This window comes from Pelecanus crispus, chromosome 8, assembly GCF_030463565.1.
Source record: "Pelecanus crispus isolate bPelCri1 chromosome 8, bPelCri1.pri, whole genome shotgun sequence".
NCBI classification, from domain to species: Eukaryota; Metazoa; Chordata; class Aves; order Pelecaniformes; family Pelecanidae; genus Pelecanus; species Pelecanus crispus.
Genome location: NC_134650.1, coordinates 20,663,266 through 20,679,546, shown reverse-complemented (window position 1 = coordinate 20,679,546; position 16,281 = coordinate 20,663,266). Strand labels below are relative to the sequence as shown.

General features: G+C 63.6%; 3 protein-coding genes across 3 annotated transcripts; all 3 read left to right on the top strand.

The window, feature by feature from the left end:
- Positions 1-3,667: 3,667 nt before the first annotated feature.
- On the top strand, positions 3,668-7,891 carry PROB1 (proline rich basic protein 1). Its single transcript, XM_075715641.1, has 2 exons — positions 3,668-4,396; positions 4,451-7,891. Exons 1-2 carry the CDS (start codon positions 3,668-3,670, stop codon positions 7,889-7,891), a joined length of 4,170 nt encoding a protein of 1,389 aa, XP_075571756.1.
- A 1,045-nt stretch (positions 7,892-8,936) lies between these two features.
- On the top strand, positions 8,937-9,989 carry MZB1 (marginal zone B and B1 cell specific protein). The gene is made up of 4 exons (XM_075715757.1): positions 8,937-9,128; positions 9,428-9,534; positions 9,609-9,713; positions 9,812-9,989. Exons 1-4 carry the CDS (start codon positions 8,937-8,939, stop codon positions 9,987-9,989), a joined length of 582 nt encoding a protein of 193 aa, XP_075571872.1.
- A 348-nt stretch (positions 9,990-10,337) lies between these two features.
- On the top strand, positions 10,338-14,568 carry SLC23A1 (solute carrier family 23 member 1). Its single transcript, XM_075715250.1, has 15 exons — positions 10,338-10,502; positions 10,994-11,065; positions 11,283-11,384; positions 11,484-11,641; positions 11,723-11,811; positions 11,894-11,961; positions 12,051-12,232; positions 12,319-12,439; positions 12,553-12,709; positions 12,920-13,067; positions 13,202-13,307; positions 13,384-13,513; positions 13,755-13,898; positions 14,053-14,148; positions 14,312-14,568. Exons 1-15 carry the CDS (start codon positions 10,467-10,469, stop codon positions 14,566-14,568), a joined length of 1,866 nt encoding a protein of 621 aa, XP_075571365.1. The 5' UTR covers positions 10,338-10,466.
- Positions 14,569-16,281: the final 1,713 nt, after the last annotated feature.

The following is a 16,281-nucleotide window of genomic DNA, read 5'->3' as shown; positions in this document are numbered from 1 at the left end:
CTAGGAGACGGGGGAAGGCCCGGCGACGGCGGCCGCCATTTGCCGCGGGGCTGCGGGAGATGGCGGCGGGCGCTGAGGCCTTGGGCTGCCGCCAGCCGCGGCACCTCGCCGAGGCGTAGGCGGCGCCCAGCGAGCGGCGGGGCCGGGAGCCGAGGGCCGGGATGGGGATGGGGATCGGGATCGGCATCGGCGCGGGGGACGACTGCCTCCCCTCCCGGTCTGAGGGGCGGGTGCTCCTCACAGGGGGCGGGGCCTCGCGGGGTGGGGGGGGGGGCTGGGAGGCCGCGCCTTCCCTGTCTGCGCGGGGGGGCGGGGCCTGCGCAGGCCGCTCCGCACGTGGCGCTGGGCCGCAGCCCCGCAGGTGCCAGCCGGGGTAGGGGCATGCGGGAGCACGGCCGAGCCCTGCGTGTCATGGCCCCAAAATAACACCTGCGTGATCGGCAGGATCCCTCCTGCTCCGCCGTGTGCTGAGCCCGGGCCTGCGCTCGGGGAGCTGGCGCTTGAAGCCTCCATCTCGGCAGACCGGAGCTTCTAGATCGCCTCCGGCGTGCAGCCCCGGGCGCCTGCTCGGGCATCGCCCCCCGCGCCGTGGCTGCACAGCCCGGTCAGTGCGGTGCGGAGGAAGGTGGAGCCCTTGCACGGAGTCAGAGGTGGATCACTTTGCAGGTGTGGGCCAGCCAAGCTATTTGTATCCACCCCAGGTTCACACATCCAGCCCTTGGGTACCGAAGCGCTTGAGATTTGTCAGAGCTGCTGGCATGCTTCAGATGCCCAGTTCCCTTCTGAACCCCAGAGGCAGCTTTGAAAGCATCTGCCAAGCTGGGCCTGTGTTTCCTGCTCCTCTGGAGTTGCGAAAAGTAGCTCCAGCGTGGGAGAGGCACGTCCTGCTTTTGGCAGCCCTAGCAGCCATAGTCCTTCTCCTTGCTGCCTTCTTTTCAGGCTTGCTGGCGTTAAGAGGCAAGCACACACAGAGCTGGCACAAAACCCAAGTTAATAAGCAAATGCAATGGTAAGTCTACAGGCAGTATCACGCTGGCTTAAACATGAAAGTATTCAGTATTTAATTAGCAAGTCTGGCTCAGCCTGGGCTCGCCCATTGTTCTGTAATGTGCTTGTGCCTAACAGGCTGCTTTCCCACACACCCCAAACTGCTTCGGGTGCTGGAAGACGGGTTTACAGCTTGGTAGCCTAAAATGGTTGTATTTCGGTTGGTAGGTGGACCCCGGGGATCTCCACCATGCCCTCCTCTCTCTCCTGTGTAGAAGTCCTGAGCCCCATTGAGGAGGGGGGGATGCACCCAAGGACCAGGAGGAGGAGGTACAGGTGCTGGAGCGCGGCTCTTGCCCAGAAGGTTGCCGGCAGCCTCAGGCTGCAGCCGGGGTGGTGAGACAGGACTGCCCAGCCGGTTCCCTCTACTTCAGCAACACACCCAGACGGGCTGTTCGTGGCAGCCTTGGGGATGTTGGAAGAAACCAGCCAAGCTGGGAGTCGTTGCTGCAACCTGGCCACGCTTTTCCCTACAGCTGGCCCTACCGAGCAGGGGATGTATGGGGCCATGCCGTCTCCCACAGCACTGAGAGCGGGTGTTGGGGAAGCGGATAAACGGCTGGGTGCGCAGCAGTACTTTCCAGCCACCCTCACAGCCACTGGTATTGCCATAGCACTTGTTGCAGCTGTTGACACTCTGACCATTTAGGTTTTGGCAGGAACTGGTCATCGGAATGAAAGATGCAGCAGCAGCAAGAACTGTGCCTAGCTCAAGTGCTGGAAAAGAGGCAGAGGAAAGGTTTACAGCGGTTATGCTGGTCATTGCCCTAAATCCGCCTCACAAGTGCTGCCAGGACGGCAGGACCTGTAGGCGGTAGCGCAAGGACCTTTCTCTTTGTGCCCAGGAAGAGCTGCAGCGATCCTCCCACTGGGCTGATTATTTTACCTTACCCAGAGCTTCACCAGCTCCCACAGCCCGTGTTCCCCTTATGCCTTCTCTGCCCTTTCTCCTCGCCCCTAGGAGTGGTACTCTGGGTGCACCGAAGGCATCGGCAAGGCACCCCAGGGAGGCTCAGCAGGACACTGGTGATCCCGGGCTGGACCAACCTCCCTTTGCCACCAACTGCCCATGGCCCTGGGACACTGGGCACAACCCTCGGCAGAGGAGAGGGAATGAAACAGCATCTCTTTGGGATCTGGACTGGCCGAGGACTGAGGAGCCAGCTCAGCCCAAGGGGAAGTGCACCACCCCACCCCCCGCCATTGTAGGTCTGTATATCCCCCCCCGGCACTGCAAATCCAGCAGCAGGCAGGGTCTGCGTGCACGTCGCTGCGGTGCTCCCGGCTGCGCTGTGCTGGGGCTGGAGCCAGCAGTGACTCAGCAGGCGCCCGCTGGGCTGCTGTGCCGTGAGCCCATGCGGCGGGGAGCCAGGCCTGGGGGGCTCAGGGATGCTCCTGGCCAGCCCCAGGCTGAGTGCCAGACCCCCTTTGCATGGGGACCGTAGGGTGGTTGCAGCACCGAAGCAACAGCCCAAGGTTTTGGGGTATCGCAAGCCATCCGGGCAGCACGGGGAGCTACTCCGCTGACAGCCACATCCCACCAGCTCCCTACAAAAGCCAGGCTGTAGGGATTTGGGGATTTGAAATCCCCCCCCTTGCACTCTTGCACAAGGCCACCACACTGGCAAGTGCTGCCCATAGAAGGTCTCCTCCGCTCCCCATGACCACAAATGCCACCTGCAAGCACAGACCTGCTCAGCAGCAAAGGGTTAAGTGCCAGGCCAGCTATCAGGGAAGCTTTCCTCCTTTTCCTTGCCAAGGTTTAAATTTAGTCCCTGCATGAACCCAGACGACTTGGGCATCAGGTTGCTCCATGGCTGGCAGTGCCAGGGAGCACCTGCTACCACTGCTTCACTGCAAAAAATCCCCCCAAAAGCCAGGGCTGAGCTCTGCTGACAGCAGTCAGGGCCGACAAGCTGTGGAGACCCTCGTGCTATGCTGGGCACCCTGGCCGCTTGCTTTGGGTTCCCCCCGAAAAAGGCAAATAGTAGCCATCCATCGTTCGGCTCTTGTGAGTCCCAGAGGTGCTCAGTGCCTGGTTGATTTCAAGCCTTGAGTTTGCTTCTGGCTGCTTGCAATTCATTTTGGGGGAGCTGCTGCTTGGGGCAGGGTGGTTTTTGGGGCAGACCCCAGGATGGGGACACACCATCCGTGCAGCAAGGTGGGCAGAGGCACCGGGAAAGGAGCCATGGCAGGGACAGCGTGGCAGCCCGGGGTCCGGCTGTGCCCTCTGCACAGGGGATGGAACATCTGTGGAGGGGTCTGTGGGTCCCCCGGCCCCCAGGGCAGCCTAGCCCACTGAGCTGGGGAGCACGGCCCAGTACCCCCATGGGGCGTGGGGATGCCCTGCACCTCTCCTGAGGGTTTGGGGAGCAGCAGCGCAGGGTGAGGGGGCAGGGGGTGGCAGTGGCATCCCTGCAATGTGCTTGGCATCGCCTCTCCGGGCTGGCGCTCGCTGACATCCATGTGATCGAGGGGCTGCTCTGTCCTGCCGCTGGGTCCAGCCGCCGTGACGGCGAGAGAGCCAGAAGGTCGAGCCGGCGTCCCCGGCGGAGTGTCCCCAGCACCAAGGAAGGTCCCCTGGCATCGGCTGGCACTCCCTGGGGTCACCCCTGCCATGATGCCCCGCGGGAAGAGGGACCCCGTCCTGCTCTCCCATGCTGAGCTGCCTGGCACGGACGGCGAGGGTCCCCACAGCGGTGGGGACGGCCGGCGGTCTGCGTCGGAGGAGGAGGGCCACCTCCTCGGCCTCCCCCGTGACGACCTCGCCAAGAGCATGTCGGGCTCCTCCGTCTCCTCCTACCACTCCGCCCTGTGCTCGGAGGGGACAGAGACCTTCAAGGACTGCCTGGAGTTTCTGGATGAGGAGGGGATGCCTCCCGGGGACACAGGGCAGAAGGGTGGCTGCGCCGAGGGGGCTGCCCCGGGGCGCTGGGCTCCAGCGGGGGCCCCCGCCGTCCCCCTGCTGCCCAGCCCCCTCACCCGCCTGCGGCAGGCTCAGCTGTCCGTCGTGGCTAAGAATAGCCTGGCGCCAGGGCAGGGGGGCAGGATGGGTCCCCTCGGCGGGGACCAGCAGCCTGACACCACCACCGCTGCTGCCGGCGGGGAGCCGGCTCTGCTGCAGCAGCCCGGGGAGATGCTCGGCGGGGCACCCAGCGATTCGGACGAGGTGGATGGCGAGGTGCGGGCGCTGACGGCGAGGGCTTTCCGCAGCCTCTCAGGTCACCCCGGCGCCCGCCTCGACATGTGCAGCTCCCACACCTCCTCCAGCCTCTCCAACTCGCTGTCAGAGGATGGTGGGCGGCCGCGGCAGTGGCCGGTGGCCGGCGGAGAGTCCCGGAGCACGGTGGCAGCCCTCCATGGCAGGGTGGGCTGGCCCTTTCCTGCCGGCGTGGACGGGGAGCTGCTGGGCTTGCTGGGGAAGGAGCAGTTTGAGTGCGTGGATATAGAGCTGGAGAGTGGGGAGGCCAGGAAGGGCCACTGCAAGAAGAGGACTGTCCCCAAGCGCCAGATCCTGCTGAAGAGGAAGGAGAGGAAGGAGACAGGTTTTGGCCCCTGGGGTGATGGCCCGGCCCCCCAACCCCTGCCCCCTACGAGGAAGGAGACCCCCAGCAAGAGCAGGGCCATCAGAGAGGACTTCAGGCTCAACTACAAGCAGTTCATGAAGATGGCCTCCTTGGACGCCGACGAAGGCAAGACCCGGGCAGCCTCTTGCCTGGTGAAAAACGTCCTTGCCAAGAAAATGCAGTATGAGCAGAGGATCAAGATGGAACAGAAGGGGCTGCGGGGCAGCTCCACTTCCTCAGGGCCATCCTCCACCGGGACCGACCTGCTGGGGGACGGCCTGGAGGGCAAATCCAGCTCGCTCTCCCGCTCGGACTGTAGCTTCTCAGCTGAGGACCTGCGGGGCGGCGGGATGCCGGTGGCTGCAGTGGCTGTGGGGGATGCCACCACCACCCGTCCCGCCAAGGGGGTGGTGCTGAGTGAGGCGACAAGGGAGAGCGTCTGCAAGCTGAAGAAGACCTTCAATGAACTCAACGAAAGGATGAAGTACCAGGAGGTGCTGGAGGGCCAATGGCTGCCCAGTGCCACCGAGGAGCCGGCAGCAGAGAGGAACCGCTACCGGCAAGCTCATGCCTTGTTCGAAGCCCACCCTGGGGTGGGGAAGGTGCTGGACGTTGCCCCCCGATTTGAGAGAGCGCTGAAGCCGTGGCCCAGCTTGAAGCAGCGAGCCATCCGCCCCAGCCACCCCCAAGCCCTCCCCTTCGAGGCCGACAGCCTTGCGCTCCCTGCTGCGCCACCCCGACGCCTCTTCACCTCCCGGGCTCAGGAGGTGAGGCTGGTGCCGCAGAGCCGGCGGGAGGAGAAGCCACCAGTGGTGCCCCACCAGCCAGCCAGCCCTGGCACTCCGGCTGGGGAGTCCCCGCCAGCCGCCCCCCCAAAGCCAGAAGATAAGGGGAAGGGGCACATCCCACAGCCCCGGGATGTGCGCAAGCTGGTGAAGAGCAGCTACAGCCTCTGCTTTGGGACTGCCGGTGCATCCCGTGGCACCATGGCACCAGTGAGCGGCAGGGGTCCACCACCGGCCACCCCGCTTGTCATCCACTGCACCTCGGTCTGCCGCCGGGAGCCAGTGATGGAGCCGGAGGACGGGGAGCTGCTGGCAGCTGCCAGCGGAGAGCCAGCTCTGGCATGTGCCGAGGGCCCCGCAAAGCTTGCTGGAGGCCCGCTCTCTCCTACCCAGGGCTCCCCCGTCCACATCACAAGGGTCCAGGCCACACGGAGAGGGGCAGCTGCTGCGGAGGGGCCACCAGAATCTCCCCCGCACCGGGAGCGGAGCGAGCTCACGGTGCCGCCGCGGGCGCCGGTGGCTGAAGGGGTGCCACATGTGGAGACCCACCTCCATGTCCTGGTGGGCCGGCGGTCCCCTGCAGCGGCCAAGGAGGGCTCTCCGGCTCAGAGCAGCACCATGCTGCGGACAGAGAGGACGGTCCTACTCCCGCCACCGCTACCGAGTCCCACAGAGAGAAAGGATGGACGCAGCCACAGCGGCACCGGAGTGCTCCACGCCACCGAGGGGCCTGAGTCAACAGTGCAGCAGCATGGCAGCAGCAACAGTGGGGACCCCCAAGGCAGACCCCTGGCTGGCAGCAGCGTGCACCCACAGCCTGGGAAACTGGTGGAGAGGAGTGCACCGAAGCCACCGACGAGCGAGCAGGTGTTGGCGGGGAGCAGCGGCTCTGCGGGCAGCACCGGCCCCACCGCCCCATTTCAGGCTGGAGAGGCCAGTGAAGGGCCCTCTAGCCAGCTGCCAGAGCGGAGGGAGGCCTGGGAGCATTTACCAAAGCGGTCAGCAGCTACTGAGCCGTGCCTTCCTGCTTCCCCAGCGGAGAACTCCAACTACTTAGCAATTCCTGTGAAAGCCCCCAAATCCTCTCCGATGCCAAAGCTGCCCTCAGTCCCCAACCTAGCCAGCACGTCCTTTGGGACCCCTGTGGTCCCCAAGCCGGTCAGCACATCGTTTGGAACCCCCATGGTTCCCAACCTGGCCAACACATCCTTTGGGGCCCCCTCAGTCCCCAAGCCAGCCAGCATGTCCTATGGGACCCCCATGGTCCCCAACATGACCAATTCATCTTTTGGCTACCCATCAGCCTCCAGCCTGGCCAGCACATCATTTGGGGCTTCCTTGGTCTCCAACCCCACCAACAAGTCTTTTGGGACCCCCTTGATCCCCTACCCAGCCAGCACATCCTTTGGGACCCCCTCAGTCCCTAATCTGGCCAATTCATCACTTAGGATCCCCTTGGTCCCCAACCCAGCCAGCTCATCCTTTGGAAACCCCTTGGTCCATAACTCAGCCAATGCATTCTTTGGGACCCCCTCAGTCCCAAATCTGTCCAGCGCATCCTTTGGGACCCCCTCAGTCCCTAATCTGGCCAACTCATCACTTGGGATTCCCTTGGTCCCCAGCCCAGCCAGCTCATCCTTTGGGAACCCCTTGGTCACCAACCCAGTCCCTGCTTCCTTTGGGCACCCATCAGTCTCCAATCTGGCCAGTTCATCCTTTGGATCCCCTTTGGTCCCCAACCCAGCTGGTGCTCCAATGGGGACCGGTGTGTCCCCCCTGGCCAGTGGGGAAGCGCCCTGGAGCAAAGCCAGCCCCGAGCCCCTCCTGCCCCGGCCCCCCGAGGGCCTAGCCGCTGTTGATCATCTGGTGCCGCTGCCCCCAGCCCAGCCCCAGCCTCGACTAGAGGATGCTCCCCATTTCCTGAGGAAGACTGACGGTGCCTCACCAAGCAGCAAGAGCACACCAACCCCCACCAAGCCCTTCGCCCCTCACCTGCCTGCGCACCGGAGGATGCTCGTCGATCCTGAAAGTGGGAAATGCTACTACATGGAGCCACCGCGGCAACCCCAGCTGAAAACACTCTATGACCCTGAGACAGGGCAGTACCTGGAGGTGCTCATCCCACCAGTGGCATCGCATGCCGGACTCTACCAGGCTCCTTTCAACCCCCTGGTCATGGCCCCAGGGGTCTACGCTCCGTCCTACATGCCCTACAACGGCTTCCCAGGGCTCCCAGCACCTCCGCCGCCCACCGCCCCCTCCCCAGTGCACCCTGACTTGCCGGCTGCTGAAAACCCCGGCTTCTCTGGGACCTTCAGCCCCACTCCCAAGGGCGAGGGGCCGCCTGCTGCTGGGGGTCCTGACTCTGGGTACCTGGAGAGCCTGTACTACATCCCCACAGGGATGCGGGCCAGCCCCGGCCCCAGCGCTGGCCAGCCCCCTGCCCATGCCAGCCCTGCTGGGCCCGAGAAGGGACCGCTACTCCGAATGTGACAGTCCTCGGCCAGGGAAAGACCCCCGTGGCATGTCCCTTCCCAAGCAGCTGGGCTTTAACCCCAGAGTCAGCATCACCCCCAGCATAGGAGAGACTGCCTGCCCGTGGCTGAGCTGGCAAAATGCCGAGGGTTAATGGGCACCAGCTGGACCTCACCGGCTCCTCATGGGAACGGGGAGAAAAAGGTTATTTTCCAATGTGAGCACCTGGCAGCCCTGGGGTGGCTTGAAGTCATGGGCCCCGGCCAGCAAAGGGATGAGATGCATGGCCCCTACTTTCCCCATACTGCCAGTCCTGTCCCGAGGGTGAGCTGGGCTGATCGGCACAGGGGGACAACGGCCTGGCCGCTGCCAGCCCCCCGCAGCCGTGGCTGCGGCACAGACTCCCTAAAATAGTAATAAAAATGCTGAGACAGAATTAAATCCTGCATATTCATCCTGTGTTTATGTAGTCTGTAAAGGGGGAGTGCAAGGGGCTCCTGCGGCCCCATCAGGGGACCTGAGGCACTTGGACCCTGCAGTCTGTCTGTCTGTCTGTCCTGGAGTGCCCACGGGATGAATCCCTGGTCCTGGGGCAGGAGGGAACTCTGTGGTCAACGGTGATCCCTGAACGTCAGTCTTTGAACCCCAAACCCCAGCCCTGAGCCCCAAACGCCATCCCTGAACACAAGTCCTGAACCCCAAAACCCAGCCCTGAAACCCAGCCCTGAGCCTGCAGCCCTTGAACGCCAAGCCCCAGCCCTGAGCCCCAAAACCCTGCCCCAGCCCAAGAGGGTCCACGCCATCGCAGGGAGGATTTGGGTCGAGGAGAAGGGGTCAGGCGTTACAGGACTGAATTACACCAAAAAAGGTCCTGGGGAGGGGACAGTAGGTTTGGGACACCCCATGCACACACATACCCCCCGCCCTGATGCCCCAGGGATGGACAGGGCCACGTCAGCCGGATGCAGGTGCGTCAGCTGCGCATCAGTGCCTGCTTGCTGGCCCCAGGGGGGTTTATAGCCGCCCTGCGCCTCTGCCCCGGCAGTTTCGGCATCGTGGCAGGATGCAGCCGGCGCTGGCAGTGTGGCTGGCCCTGAGCCTGCTGGCAGGGATGGGGGCCGAGGAGATGTGCGGGCGGCCCCCCGCCGCCCCAGCCCACTCCATCCCTGCACCCCAGCTCAGCCCTGAGGAACGGCTCTCGCCCCACATGCCTGAATCCCTGCACTGTGACGCCTGCCAAGCCATCGCCTTCCAGGTGGGGACTGGGGAGACAGCACCCTGAAACTGGGGGTGAGAGGCCTCACGGGGATGCTCTGGCCTGGGGAGATGCTCCTGGCTCCCCTGGGGCACCCCACTGATGGCTGTCTCCCCAAAAAGGCCCTTTGGGGCCAGCAAGCCCCCTTGCACCTACTCATGGACCCACCACCCCGTGGCAAAAGTGTTTCAGCTGCTAGGGCTGCAAGGAGAGGGGTGCAGAGCCCATCCCCGCTTGGGATCAGGGTCATGGGGAGGCTGCCACCGTCACTAGCTGATTTCTGCCTTTTTTCACCTGAGATTGAGGAGCAGCTGCGCAGGGCAGAGGGGAAGGTGGGCAAGAAGGCGCTGAGCGAGCCTGACTACGTGGAGGTGCTGGAGAGGAGCTGCTCACAGGGCTGGGAGAGGTGAGCAGGGTATCCCCGGGGAGGTGGGTGTCCCCAGGGACCAGGGTGTCCCCAACCCCTGCCTCTCCCTGCAGCTACGGGGTGCAGGAGCTGGATGGGGAGAAGCGGCTGGCGGGGCCAGGGCTGCCGAGGCAGGAGCCCATGAGCGTGATGGTGATGGGGGGACCCTGGCCAGGCAGGTAAGTCAGGGAGGTCGGCAATCGGAGGGGGTGCCGGGCACCGTCCCCTTGCCACCATGGCAGGGGGACGTGGCGTGACCCTCTCCGGCTCCTTGCAGGCTGTCCAAGATGTGCCACGGCTACGTGGGCGAGCAGGGAGAGGCGCAGATCTACAGGGCACATCGGCAGGGCCGGGCCGCCCTGCGGGAGCTGCTCTGCCATGGGGAGAAGGGGGCCTGCGCCAGCGGCAAGGCTCAGGGGCCAGCCCCACCCAAGGCGATGCAGAATGAGCTGTAGCCCCGGTGCAGTTAATGCTTAATGCCCAGCGACCTTCGGAGCCAACTTCGTCCCCAGCGAGAGCCGTCACACGCTGGGAGGTGGGTGCCTTCCCAGCGTTGCCCATCACCAGCATCCCGACTGTGCCCTGATGCCCAGCCCGGCCGTGCCGGGATGATGCCGGTGGCAGCTGGTGCCCCGCACCACCAGACCCCCTGTGAGCCGGGAATTACTCTGTAACCCGCCGGCTCTAATGTTTTACCAATAGCGTGCTCAGAGCGGGAGCGCCCCAGCCCCGCCAGCGGTGCCAGCCCTAATTAAAGGAGTTAATAGCTGATCTGTCCCCAAGACAGTGCTCCCTGGTTTCACAACCGGCAGCCAATGGCTGCCTTCCAGCCTGCCGCCCCGCGCCACAGCCCGGGTGGTGACTAAAGTCCTTCCCACGGCCATAAAACCCCCTGTGCGGCGACATCACCGCCGGGGCCGCGTCGCTGGAAGATGGGGACCCGCTCGGGAGACCTGGCTCAGCCCCAGGTGAACACAGCCTCCATCCCCATCCCCTCCTCAGCTGTATCCCAGGGCCAGCGGGGAGGGAAGTGGGTGGCTGGGGGTACCAACCCCAAATGATGGCCAGCTTGGGGCCATGATGCCCAGCCGGGGCCGGCAAAGGATGGGATGCGCATGAGGGCTGTGGTGAAGCCCGGGTCCAAGGGGACATGCTGGGATGCTGTAGTTGGGACTGGCTGTACCATCCTTCCTGGCACCTGCGGGGTGGTCGCGGTGCCCCAGGGCCAGCAGTGACCTCCCTCCAACCTTCCCTGGGGACAAACCATTGCATAGGGACAGCAGGTTTCGGAGCCCAGACCCTTCTCAGGGGGCAGAGACGGTGCTGGGTGGGGCTGACCGGCCATGCATGCCAAGCCGTGGCCCGGTGGGCCTCGCGTCCCTGGGGCAGAGCCCATCCCCGTTCCCATGGGACACCCAGGACAACACTGACCCAGCTCCTGCCTCGCCCTCGCTGCCAGAACGGGAACGCAGCTCTTGCCCCCGCCGGCCCCGCGCATCCCCCTGGGAAGAAGCTTCCTGTGGTGGGCAGGGTGAGTACCGGGGCACCCCCGCATAGCACATAGCCCAAATCCTTCTGTAGTGCACCGTCAGATGGAGACGAGCCAGCCAGGACCCCTCCCCATCCCTGAAGGCACAGGGGGTCCCATGGGGCAGTCTGTGCCACCCGTGGGGATAATGCAGGGCGTCCGCCCCCATCCCCAGCCCCCTGGGGTGAGCCGGGGCTGAGCTGTGCCCCCTACATGCCAGGACCCTGGGGCAGGCACCGGGTCCCCCCGGCCGGAGGTGGACATGCTCTACAGGATTGAGGACGTGCCCCCCTGGTACCTCTGCATCCTGCTTGGCTTCCAGGTATGGCCTGGAAGGGGGGGTACCCCCCACCGGCAGAGCCTGAGCCCCCACTCCCCATGGTGCAGGGTGCCCCACAGCCCCCCGCCTCTCACCCCCCAGCACTACCTGACCTGCTTCAGCGGCACCATCGCTGTCCCCTTCCTGCTGGCCGAGAGCCTGTGCGTGGCCAAGGACCAGCTCACTGTCAGCTACCTCATCGGCACCATCTTCACCTGCGTCGGCATCACCACCCTCATCCAGACCACCGTGGGCATCAGGTAGAGCCGCAGCCCTGGTGGAGACCCCCCCTGCCCGTCCCCAGGCTGTGAGCACAAACATTCGCTCTCACCCCCCGCCAGGCTGCCCCTCTTCCAGGCTAGTGCACTGGCCTTTCTTGTCCCTGCCAAGTCCATCCTGGCCCTGGAGAAGTGGCGATGCCCACCTGAAGGTGAGGGCAGAGGAGGTGCAGGGGGGGAGTCCAGCTGCTCCCCCCGCACCCCAGGGACCACCTCACCCCCCTCCATCCCCAGAGCAGATCTACGGCAACTGGACGCTGCCGCTCAACACATCCCACATCTGGCAGCCCCGCATGCGAGAGGTACGCCTCACCGCCACCCCCGGGGGACCCCAAAATCCCTGGCAGCATGCTGACCCCCTCTCTCACCCGCCCTACTCCATGCTCTGCAGATCCAGGGGGCCATCGTGGTGTCCAGCCTGGTGGAGGTGGCCATCGGGCTGCTGGGCCTCCCCGGGGCACTGCTCAGCTACATCGGGCCGCTGACCGTCACGCCCACCATCTCCCTCATCGGGCTCTCCGTCTTCCAGGCGGCCGGCGAGCGGGCTGGCTCCCACTGGGGCATTGCCGCACTGTATGGCACGGGGACGGGGATGGGGGGGCAAGGGTATGCCAGGGGCATGAGGTACCTCGTGTGTCTCTCTCCCCCCCCCCCCCCAGAACCATCTTCCTGATCATCCTGTTTGCCCAGTACCTGCGGCACATCACCGTCTGGCTGCCTGGCTACCGGCGGGGCAATGGCTTCGTCCTGCTCCGTGTCCAGATCTTCAAGATGTTCCCGGTAGGGACTGGCCAAGAGCCAATGGGTCCTGGAGGGTCCCAAAAAAACCCCCTTTTTCCACGCATTGGTTTGCAAGCAATGAGGGACCACGTCCCCGGTCTCTGCCACCACAGATCATCCTGGCCATCATGGTGGTGTGGCTGCTCTGCTACGTGCTAACGCGCACCGGTGTCTTCCCCAGCCAGCCCGAGGCGTACGGCTACAAGGCCAGGACGGACGCGCGGGGGGAGATCCTGTCTGTGGCACCCTGGTTTCGGGTCCCCTACCCCTGTGAGTGCCAGGCAGCCCTGCGGCATGCAGGAACCCCCCCTGACACCCTTTTGCCCCAGGGGATGCAGGGAGCTGGCACAGCATCACCAGGGCTGGGCAGCACCCGGGGCAGGGGCGGGGTGGGTCACCCAAAGCAGCACCGGTGAGCACCAGAGGGGCCAAGCACGGGGGTGCCCTCCACCCTGACGCCCTGTTCTGCCCCCCGGGCAGGTCAGTGGGGTCTGCCCACGGTGACCTCGGCAGCCGTGCTGGGCATGTTCAGTGCCACGCTGGCGGGCATCATCGAGTCCATTGGGGACTACTACTCCTGCGCCCGGCTGGCAGGAGCCCCCGCTCCCCCCGTGCACGCCATTAACAGGTACGGCCACTGGCCTTGCCAGTGCCCTGCCCGTGCTGTGGCATCCGTGGGCACCGGGCAGGAGCGCGCTGGTTGCCACTGACACACTGCAGGAGAGCAGTGGCGGCAACCAGCCCCTTGGTGTTGCTCCCCAGGGGCATTTTCACCGAAGGCATCTCCTGCATCATCGCGGGGCTGCTGGGAACCGGCAATGGCTCCACCTCCTCCAGCCCCAACATTGGTGTCCTAGGCATCACAAAGGTACCAGGGCTGGGGAGGGGTCCCAACTTGGTCGGGGGAATGGGTGCCATCACCTGCTGCCGGTCTCTCTATGCAGGTGGGGAGCAGGAGGGTGATACAATACGGGGCTGGCATCATGCTCGTGTTGGGGACCATTGGCAAGTTCACGGCGCTGTTCGCCTCCCTGCCCGACCCCATCCTTGGCGGGATGTTCTGCACCTTATTCGGTAACCTCGGCACGTCAAATCCAGGGGCGTCATTATCATCAGCCCCGGGCTGTTTCCCCAGGGATTCAGGGGCTCCAAGCCCGAGGCATGCAGGGTGGGCTTTGAGGGTTTGGGCTGAGCCATGGCTGGGTTTGAAAGCCCTTCGCTGCCTTGGCGGGCAGCCCTCCCCAATGCCTGGCTCCCAGCTGGCAGCACGGGCATCCCTGTGCGCTCACAACCCGGCCGCCGTCTCTGCTGGCAGGCATGATCACGGCCGTCGGCCTCTCCAACCTGCAGTTCGTCGACATGAACTCCTCCCGCAACCTCTTCGTGCTGGGCTTTGCCATGTTTTTTGGGCTGGCGCTGCCAAACTACCTGGATTCCCACCCCAAGGCCATTAACACAGGTACCTGCCTGCCACAAAAAGCCCCAATTTTGGGTGTTTAGGAAGGGAGGAGGGCAGTTCTTGCGGGCATTTGCCCAGCCTGGGTAAGCAACGATTAATTAGGCAAATCCGGCTTATCACAGCACGCCCCGGCTCAGTCCCTGCGCTCTCGCAGGTGTCCCCGAGCTGGACCAGATACTGACGGTGCTGCTAACAACGGAGATGTTTGTTGGGGGGACCATCGCCTTCATCCTGGACAACACCATCCCAGGTAATTAAAGCACATGGAGCCAGCGGGAGGAAGCAGGGGGCAGGTTCATTTTGGTTTAGAGCTGCGAGAGGATCGGCGGGTGAGGCGGGGGCTGATGCCAGGCATCCCAGCTGCGGGCAGGCAGGGGCCAGGGTCTCGGCCGACGTGGTGCCTGCTGCCGCAGGGACGCAGGAGGAGCGAGGACTGGTGCAGTGGAAGGCGGGCGCGCACTCGGACAGCACAGTGAGAGCCAGCCTGAGGAGCTATGACTTCCCCTTCGGCATGAGCGCGGTGAGGAGGAGCCGGTGGCTGAAGCATGTGCCCATCTGCCCGGTGTTCACGGGGTTTAAGGCCCGGGCAAGGGGCAGTGGCGCGGTGACGGCGGCAGCTGCAGACGTACAAGATAATGCAGACGGGCTCTCCGTGTGCACAAAGGTCTGAGCAAGGGGAGGGCTCGCACCCTGGCGCCGGAGGAGCCAAGCCGAGCTCCCACAGGTGCCGTCAGAGTTCGTTAGCACCCGCCAAGTCCAAAGGCAAGGCTTCTGGTGCTTGTCTCGAACACAGGGATAGGGAAACTCAAAGGCGCCTTTTGGGGACATCTCGAGCTCCCAGGGTACCTGCCTGGGAACTGCCACCCCCCGTGTCATTGCTCCACCTCAAACTTCAGCTGGCTGAGACTTGTTCGGCACTTGCCAAAGCTCATTAGCCACCGTCAGAGCTAGCTAGAGCCCCCAGAGCCACAAACCCCCACCCAGGGCCACGGATTTTCACTCTGTGCCCTCGGCTTCGGCAGGACTACCCAGCGGCTGAAGGAGGCTCTGTGCGGGGTACAGTATCCAGACCAGCGTTAGGATGCCTAGTTTAAGATCATACATTAAAAAAAAATTTAAAATTCAAGCCCACTTGCCCTACCAATGTCTTTGCTGTGTCCTGCACTACTCCCTCGTCCCTTCTGCATTTTGAAGACTCCAGCAGCTTTCCATACTCACTCCCGGGCCGCCCAACATGGAGACATGCTAGATTTTGTCCAGCCCTAGCAACTGCGTGTTCGGTGGGCTTCTGCCCAAACCCCGGTGCAGTGGGAGAGGTGGTTCAGCACAAGCCCTTGGCAAACCCATCCTGCTGTGGAGGGCACTGGACAGCCGGCTCCATCCCAGCCGCTCTGGTGAAGTGCTGCCTCATGCAGCCAGATGATTTTCAGCAGCAGGCATGGAAGGCAGCTAATGGCCTCATTGCAATGGCCAACAGAGTCAAGCCCATTTCTGGGCTTGGGTTTAGCACCAAAATCCAAAGTTGAAGCCAGCATTGCATGACCCTGTCACAGGCTGTCCACACTAGCGTGGTGGGACAGCCATGCACTCATTCCCCAGCCCAAGCAGGAAAAGCAGAAGTGAGAAAACCTGTGGGTTGAGAGAAGGACAGTTTAATAAGAGAAGGGCAGGGGGGAAGAAAAAGACCAAAAACCCCTAAGTGATGCAAATGCAATCACTCTGCACTTCCCACAAACACAGCCATGTCCTGCCAGGCTCTGAGCAGCAGCAGAACCCCACCTCTTCTGCTGTCCCAGTTTTGTTGTCAAGCATGACATTACACAGTGTGCAATACCCTTTTGGTCACCTGTGTCCCCTCCCAACTTCTTGCCCACCCCCAGCTTACTCGCTGGGGCTGGAGCAAGAGAAGGAGAAAGCCCTGATGCTGTGCAAGTGCTGGCTGTTCAGCAACAGCGAAAACACCAGTCACAAACCCCAAACACAGGAGGGCAGGGGCTGTGATGGAGAACGGCAGCTCCATCCTAGCAGAGACAATGTTATATACTTGGCTGGGATATGGCAGGGAAAAAAGCAAAGCAAAGCAACCAAACCGTGGCAAGGCTGGCTGTTTCACAAGCAGCTGGCTCCTAGCAGCGGCATTCAGTTGCAAATCGCACTCAGGCTGAAACCCCAGGAGGAAGCTCACCGGCAAGCAACTGCTGCCAGGGGTTCTCTGGTGAAACTCCCACTCCAGTTAAAAATAAAAAACCAGGGCATGGTAGCATGTTATTTCCTGACCTTTTGTCTTTAGGTGCTCGAGTCTAAACTATTTCAAGTCAGTGGAAACGCCAGAGTAGTTTTGCTGCTCCTAGGAAGGCCAGCAGATCTGAGAAGGTTAGGAGGG